Raw genomic sequence first — 8,612 nt, 5'->3', positions numbered from 1 at the left:
GGCATGCACCACCATGCCTGGCTAACATTTTTTTTTTTTTGAGACAGTGTCACTCCGTTGCCCAGCTGATCAGGTACGGTGGCATGATCTCGGCACACTGCAACCTCTGCTGCCTGGGTTCAAGCGATGCTCTTGCCTCAGCCTCCCAAGCTGGGAGTACAGGCACCTGCCTCTGCGCCTTTCTAATTTTTTGTAGTTTTAGTAGAGATGGGGTTTCACCATCTTGGCCAGGCTGATCTTGAACCCCTGACCTCGTGATCTACCCACTTTGACCTCCCAAAGTGCTGGGATTACAGGCGTGAGCCACCATGCCTGGCCTGTCACGGCGTTTAAAAAGTGATGGTGGAAGAGGGAGACAAGAAAGGATGTCATGACCCCGTAAGACTCATCCGCCAGATCTCCTGTATTTGCTATCACAGGCAGTCCAGGATGGTTCCCAGGAGAACGGGATGTTGCCTGCATTGATCGGTGTGCAAACCACGTCCTCCCCTGGCCCTGACTGGGTTCGATTTTCTTGAGAGATTTACCATTTGACTCCACATATGAAGGGAAAGTAGCAGCAGGCGCCTGGGGAAGGAGGGCAGATTGTTTTGTTTTGATGATGTCAAAACAATATTGTTACTGTTAATACATCCAGGGATAAGATACATTTTTCCATGAGGGATGTAAATGTCATTCCCAGCAGTTTCAGTGTTGCCTCCCAAGTGGACTTTTGTGGGGATGATCTTTAAAGTAATTTAAAAAATAATTTTAAAATTAAAAAGATTTGATAGTAATTTATCTTCTCTGAAAGCCAGTGTGGAAAACGGATGCTGTTGAACCTGTATCTGTACCCCACCCCAAAACAGCTGCTCTGTGTTATGTTTTTAAGTCACACAGAAGCTCACTCTTGGGCTCAGGTAAATCGGACCAATTAGCAAAGGAAAGAGCCCAGACATGGGAAACGAAATCCCAGCAAGGTGGCCTTGCGTGCCCTCCCGGGGGACGATGGGCGGGTGTGAATGAGGATGACCGACATCGCATTTCCTTCTCTTTTCTGGGCAGGTTGGCCTCATTCAACTTGGGCAGGAGCAGGTGCTAATCCAGCCCCTCAACAACTCCCAGGCTCCATTCAGCGGACGGGAGCATCTGATCAGGCGCAAATGGTCCTTGACCCCCAGCCCTTCTGCCGAGGCCCAGAGACCTGGGCAGCTCTGCACGGTTCTAACAGGTGAGTCCACACAGCAGCATGACTGGTTTAGAGCATATGCACGGCCTGCACCCTGTGTATCTCCCAGTGCACTGAAGCCAGGTAAGCGGAAACCTACCCTCCCCTCTATTTCAAAAGCTGTTTTATTGCCCTGAGACCACTTCCTTTCCTTTCTATGTGTCTTAGTGTCAGCAGCCCTTTGGAAAAGTCATTGTTTTACTTCTGCAAGGAACCCAGGTTCTCTTTCATGCAGTATGTCAATTTTATATATCAAGAGCAACTTGAGGTCCAAAAATTTTGAGGGCTTATTGATCAAACGCCAGGTTTGTAGCTGAGTTTAGATAAGAATTCCTTCCTCCTCGTGCCCTGGCCAGGAGCTCACTCTGATAATACAGCACTGCTGAGTTCCGGCTGTGCTAATTAAAGCCACCTGGGACGCCTCTGAAGCGGCGATTCTCGCACTGTGGCCTCTGGGCCAGCATCATCATCTGGGAACGTGTTAGAAATGCACATTCTCAGGCCAGACCTGTGAACCGGAAACCCTGGGGGAGGGTCCAGTCATCTGTAGCTTCACCGGCCCTCTGGGAGATTGAGATGCATGCTAAAGTGTGAGGACCACCGCTTTTCAAAATGCCATGCACGCTGGGCCTGTCCCCCAGAGTCCTGATCTTTTTTAGTCTGGGGTGTGATTTGGGTGCCAGTGTTTTTAAAAGTGATTTTAGTACGCAGTGTCGGGGGAGACCTAGGGCTCTTACACTCTCTCTTTGAGCAACCCTGATGTGGATGATCTGTCACAGGTTGAACATTTCATGGGGCTGCAAATGTCCCCAGGTGAAACTGGATCACAGATGGCCTTTCCTCCCAGGAGATCGTGGGACCCCACTGCTGACCTTTGGGGGTTGTGCTTCTGAAGCTTAAAGACTTATCTTTGCATGAAAATTCATGTGTCTTGGTTTAGTATCTGGTGACATTGGAACTAAGTTGATTATGTGACCACTTTGGAATTACCTTTTTATTTGTAAACAAGTCTTGCAGTTCAGCCCAGTTGCTGTGTGTGGACTTGATGGAAGTAAGTTGCCTTTCTCTTTAGCCTTGTCTGGGTGGGTATTAGAGGTGATTGTGCTGGATAGAGCTCACTTCAGGAGAGCTTTCAGTCCCAGATGGAGACATTAGGGTTCTTCTGTTCTTCATCCTTACAAAAGTGAGGAAGACATCATAAAATTACTAGTACCTAAAAATTCCCTTTGATAGGAAGCAGAGTCTTTAAGTCTGATGGTTGGTTGTGGGCTTGATGTCAGTGTGGTTTTTGTGTGTGTGTGTTTTTTTTCGGAGACAGGGTCTCACTCTGTCACTCAGGCTGGAGTGCAGTGGTGTGATCGTGGCTTACCGCAGCCTTGACCTGCTGGGCTTAAGTGATCCTTCCAACTCAGCCTCCTGAGTAGCTGGGACCACAGGTATGCACCACTACATCTAGCTAATTTTTGTTTCTTGTGGAGATGGGGTTTCGCCATGTTGCCCAGGCTGGTCTGGAACTCCTGGGCTCAAGTGATCCTCCTACCCTGGCCTGCCAAAGTCATGGGATTATAGGCATGAGCCACCATGCCCGGCCCCCAGTGTGCTATTTTCAACCTGAGTCCCTGACCCTACCTATGTCTGCCTTGATGGACCTTTTTTTTTTTTTTTTTTTTTTTTTTTAAGGGGGAGGCTTTATCTCCTTTTAAAGTTTGTAACTGTTAGTCTTTCTAAACCTTCAGTTTCTGCAGCTCACCGGAATGTACTGGCTCAGAGGGATTTCTCTACGGCAGTGGTCCTCAGCCCTGGCTGTACCTTGGCATCACCTGGTGGGAGGTTTAACGACTACTCATGCCCGGGTCTCACCCACGGAGAGCTGCTTTAATTAGATGCCCTGGAGCCATCTGGCAATGTAAGGGCTCCCAGGTGGTTCTGATGTTCAGCTGGTATTGAAAACCACATCACTAACGGCTGTTAAGCCTGAGGAATAGCACCTGTGGGCCATGGGGGCGTGGATTTTCCCCGGTGAGCACTTTCAAGCAGGGCCGTGCAGTGAAACAAAGGACAAATGTATCTTATTCTTGCCATTCCCTCTGCTCACGCCACCGTTCATCAGACGCTAGTCCGTGGTCAGAACCCAGCGTGCTTGTAGATGAGATAATGGGATGTTTGTCTAATGACCGGCTTCCATCCTCTTTAGTGGCGTGTTACTGAGGATCGCTGACAAAATGATAAATGGTGCTTGTGTTTGCATTTTTGTCCCTTAGATGAGTTTTGAGTCATTCTTTTGATAGACTGTCTAGCCTTTAATGAGGAAATAAAATTAACAAAACCAGGGTGGGGTAAATGTGATGGAAAAAGTTAAAACAAGAGCAGCCGTGCAAGAGGGTAGGGAGAAATTTCTGAACTTGCTTAAAAATATAATCTCTCCTTCCCTGCTCTCAAACCTTGCATTGGCTTGCATTTTTCTGCAGGAGCAGTGTGCGTATTTAAGATTATGGCAGACTCAAGCCCTGTACAGATCAGGAACACAGGCATAGAGGAGGGTTACATATTTTGCTTCTGGTCCTGCTTGCATTGTGTGAACTACTCAGTAAATGTTCTGGCTATCCTGAGAATGACAACGGGCGTTTTAATAGGCTTAGCTAATGAGCAGTCAGTTAGGACCTATCTAGTTTGGATTAAGCTTTGAAACATCAGGAGTTTAGAAATCGGGAAAATTAATTGACTGGGACATCTGCAAAGTACATTCTTGAAGTTTCCTAGACGTTTCCTAATCTTTCCTAGAAAGATTAGATTAATCCCAGAGTTCTCATGGGAACATGCTCTTTCTGGCTGAACGTGGCAGCCCTAGGTTTCATGGTGCCCTGTTGTTGACCCTGCGTTATGATAGCCTTGGACATGGCCTGGGAGTAGGCTTGCTGGCTCTTGGAGGTGAGGAGGAGGCTAAGAAACATCCCCCATGAAGGGCTCAGTGTACTTGAAATGTGAACCTTGCTGAGCTGCTGTGCTGAGTAGGGTTTTATGTCTGAGCAGGGATGGGGGCTAGAAGGACTGTCACAGCCAGGGCCACCTGGCAACTATTTCTTCCCCTTGGATACTACTGAGGTTGCATTTCTACTGATCTTTGGGACACCAGGTGAGAGAACAGGCTGATTCTGTTTCTGACATTGCTCCTTATTTTGGGGGCCTGATAAACTGATCCATAAAATACCACTCCACGTTGGAACTTGGCAAACTAAAATGGTGCCTTGGATATTTTGAAATGTTCCTTGATTTTTAAATAGTAGTTTTGACTTCAAACCTTTTCGTCTTCCTTCTACGCTTATTTTAATTTCTCCATTCTGATTCAGTTTAAAATTTTCCTCTGAGCATTTTCATGCTCTTAAGTAACAATATGAATCTTCCTCTCCTCCACCATGGTGTATTTCACATGTGTATGGTTGAAGTAGGTGCTGAAATAGAAGAGTAATTTTCCCTTAGCATTTGCAAAATAGGAATCCCACGACATGTGGAGCAGTGGTGAGCTCACTGAAGTGTGATTATGCCTCCAACTGTGGTTTCTGTGAAGTACTGATGTCTACTTTATAGGTTAAGTTCTGTTATTGTTTTAAAAAATTGCTGTTATTTTCTAGTATTGTCTGGTACATTTATAGCATGACAAAGATAATTTCAGTGAGTATTATTTGGTGGATACCATACTCTTTAGAAATTGTGTATTGCTAATTTATGCAAGAATTTGCATGTATAACATGTGTATATACTTTGTAATACACATTTGGTCAGATCTTGTGCTTTGTACCAATTAATTATACGTAGTATTCCATTATTGGAATGCTAAGCTTATGGGAGTTATTTATATGCCATTGCTCAAGGTCATTGCCAAGGTCTGATTTTTCACACAAAAACATTTGCAACCTCAGGCATAAATGGGTTAAGAATCCTTCAGTTGGAAATGATAAAAATCAAACTGGCTTAAACACTAAAGACACCACTGACATGAGTTCATTGAGCTGACAAGTACAGCAGGAGGCTGGATGTCAGGTGACACTTGCCCAGGGGTCACTTCTCTGCATGCCAGCCATGTATCCTCGGCTGGCTCCTCTTAGGGGGCAGTGAGGCAGCCAGGATGAGGAGGTCAGCTGTTCTGTGTAATTGGGATTTGAGGTGGGCTGGCTTGGGTTGGGTTTGCTGCTAGTCGCGAAGGCTTATAGCAGGCTTAGGTCTCTCCATAACGAGCGTAAGTGCCGGTACTCATGTGACTGCAGATACCACTGTGTTTCCATCCGTGTCCTGACTTCCTGCCTGCCACCACACACCTGGTAAAAGTCTGGAGTAGATGTAAGACATCTCGAATCCAGGTGTAATCCATTATTCCAGTCTACATGGTTAAAAATGTGGCTGTTTCCTCTTTTCCACAGCTTAGATGGAATCAGCTCCTTATTCCACCTGTGCCCCAGGGACCACTATGGCTGTGGACCTTTGCTCAGGAAGGGCTCAATGCCTCTGAAAGTTGGTTCTGCTACACTTCTTTGACCTCAGCTCTCGCAGTGGATAAAATAAAATATGGTTTTGTAGTTTATCCGGTGTCCTTTATTTTAAAAGTGGTAGTCTTTCCATCTATGTCTTAACTGGAAGCAGAACCTAAAAGGAGTGGCATTACATGGCTACTTTGAGTTGCTCCAAGTTAGTATTTTAAATATTTATTTGCATATAAATGTTAACTCTGTAAGCAGACATCAATAGTTTAAGAATTATTATTCTGCAAAGAGAAAAAAACCATGGTAGAGACCCAATTCTGTTTTCCTTTGGTGTGACCCCAGAAGAGCTCCTTCCTGTCTCTATGTCTCTGTATTTGGAGCAACAGAGGCTGCCCCAGGAGCTTAAACAACAGAAAGTGGTTGTTCTGGTGGTATTTATTATTCACAGTTCTGGAGGCCAGAAGTGTGAGATCAAGGTGTTGACAGGGTCTGTTCCTTCCGAGGCTGTGAGGAAAGGATCTGGTCCAGGCCTCTCTATTGGGCTAGTGGATGACTGCTGTGTTAGTAGATTTGTGTTGCCCAAAAGGACTATCTGAAGCTGGGTAATTTATACAGAAAAGAGGTTTATTTTGACTTATAATTCTCCGGGGTGTACACAAAGCATAGCACCAGCATCTGCTTCTGGTGAGGCCTCAGGAAGCTTCCAATCATGGTGGAAGACCAGGGGGAATCAGCTTGTCACATGGCGAGAGAAGGGAACAAGAGAGAGTGAAGAGGTGCAGGGTCTTTTTAAACAGCCAACTCTCGCGTGAACTAATGGAGTGAGAACTCACTCACCACTATGGGGATGGCACTAAACCATTCGTAAGGGATCCACCCCCATGATCCAACACCTCCCCCCAGACTCCACTTCCAGTGTGGGCATCGCATTTCCTTATGAGATCTGGAGGGGACAGTCATCCAAACCATATCGGCCGTCTTCTCCCTGTGTCTTCACGTGGTCTTATCTCTGTCCGTGTCTCTATGCCGATTTCCTTTTGGGAGGACCCCAGTCATATTGGATTAGGGCCCACTGTCATGACTTTATTGTAACCTAGTTATCTCTGTAAAAACCCTATCTGCAAATGCAACCACAGTCTAAGGTCCTGGGGGTTAGGACTTCAACATAGGAATCTGGGAGGGTTCTGGTGTAGCGGTCGGGGGAGTGGCACACAGTTCAGGCCACACAGCCTCTGTTTTCTTACCTGCACCATGGGGTGGTGATGGTCGCAGGGTGATTTCTGAGGAACATGGAGAACCAGGGGTACTATAACCACCTCCAGCCACCCTGGAGGGCATGCTCAAGAGAACGCTCATAAATGCCTAAAAGGTAAAAATCACGTTTAGAGGAAACTAGAAATGGGCCACGTAAAGGGACCTTGTCTATAACAATAGATGTCTTCATTAGCCGGTCATCTATTGAGTTACACTCTTGAAAAACATTGGAGGGGCTGTGTCACCTCGGGCAAGTTAGAGGTGCCACCCTCTCTGAGCTGCAGTGCCCTCCTAACGTCACCTACCTCTTAGGGCTTTTGTGAGTATTAAATGAGGTAATGCAGACTCGCCACTTAGTGCCAGTCCACGTTGGCTGTTGCTGCAGCTGCTGTGGTTATAATTCATCTGCTCATTTTTGAATATCAAGGGGACCTTCAATATCAAGTGCCCTTCTTCTCAGGGAGAGAGCGGCCCTGCAGAGCCCTGAGCTGGCAGCTGAAGGCTCTCATGATTTTTCTTGAATCTGTCATTCTTGGGTCTTGAGCAGATCCACAGGGAGATCGAGGAATCTTAGTATCTGTAGACAGGAAGTTGCTCTTTCAGGTCATCCGCGTAAGTTTCTCTACTCACTGACCCTCAGATGCTGCTCAGAATTGCTTACTATGGTGAACTTGACATAGTGTGGTCCTTGCCTCCGGGGAACTTAGGGTTTGGTGGGAGAGATAGGCAGTGAAGATGTAAATGAATGTAGCAGGTGTAAATTATTTTGAGTTATGAAATATTTATAGCAGGCAAAACACAAAACAAACCTGTGTGTCAGCATTCAGACTTAACCCATGTCAATATCTGGTCATATTTGCTTCAGAACTGCTTTCTTTAAAAAAAAATAAAAAAATTTTTTTTTTTTTTGAGATGGAATCTCAATCTGTTGCCCTGGCTGGAGTGCAGTGGCATGACCTTGGCTCACTGCAACATCCGCCTCCTGGGTTCAAGCGAATCTCTTGCTTCAGCCCCCTGAGTTGCTGGGACTACAGGTACCTGCCACCATGCTCGACTAATATCTGTATTTTTAGTAGAGACAGGGTTTCACCATATTGGTCAGGGTGGTCTCGAACTCTTGACCTCAGGTGTTGTGCCCACCTCAGCCTCCCAAAGTGCTGGGATGCTTTCTTCTTTTTTTGAGAGAAATGAACACTTACGGATATGACTGATGGCGTTCTCCCTTCCACCTCCGATCATGGCTCTGGCTTATTCCTCGGAAGCAACCAGCAGGCTGACCTGACATAGGGAAACCCTTTCCATATTTTTTTTCTTTTATAACACTTAGGATATAGAATCATAAATTGCATTCTGTATTTTGTGTGTTTTAGAATTTACCTAAATGATTTTATGCCGTGCAACTTGCATTCATCTCTCACAATCATGTCTTCTAGATTTATCCCTCTTAATAAATGCAAATGTCGTTCATTTCTCTTTATTGTAGAGTTTTGTCTATTAATCTTTTCAAAGAATTAGCTTGGTTTTCTTTTTATTTTCCATGTCTGTCTTTAATTTCTATTTGTATCTTTTTTATTTTTTTACTTTATTTTTTAAATGTTCTCTAGATTTAGTCCTCTTGCTTTCTCCGTAATTTCTTGAGTAGAATATCTAGCTCGGTAAATTTTACTTTCCTTATT

At 45.4% G+C, this 8,612-nt stretch overlaps 1 protein-coding gene across 1 annotated transcript in view; it reads left to right on the top strand.

Moving 5' to 3' along the window:
- Nucleotides 1-8,612, top strand: part of ADAMTS17 (ADAM metallopeptidase with thrombospondin type 1 motif 17) — a 331,102-nt gene that overhangs the window by 9,752 nt on the left and 312,738 nt on the right. The window contains exon 3 of the mRNA XM_017518719.2: nt 1,045-1,210. Coding sequence (XP_017374208.1) covers nt 1,045-1,210 — 166 coding nt within the window. The remainder of the gene's footprint in view (nt 1-1,044; nt 1,211-8,612) is intronic.

Source organism: Cebus imitator, unplaced genomic scaffold (assembly GCF_001604975.1).
Source record: "Cebus imitator isolate Cc_AM_T3 unplaced genomic scaffold, Cebus_imitator-1.0 Scaffold19, whole genome shotgun sequence".
NCBI classification, from domain to species: Eukaryota; Metazoa; Chordata; class Mammalia; order Primates; family Cebidae; genus Cebus; species Cebus imitator.
This window is presented reverse-complemented; position numbering and strand designations above follow the sequence as displayed.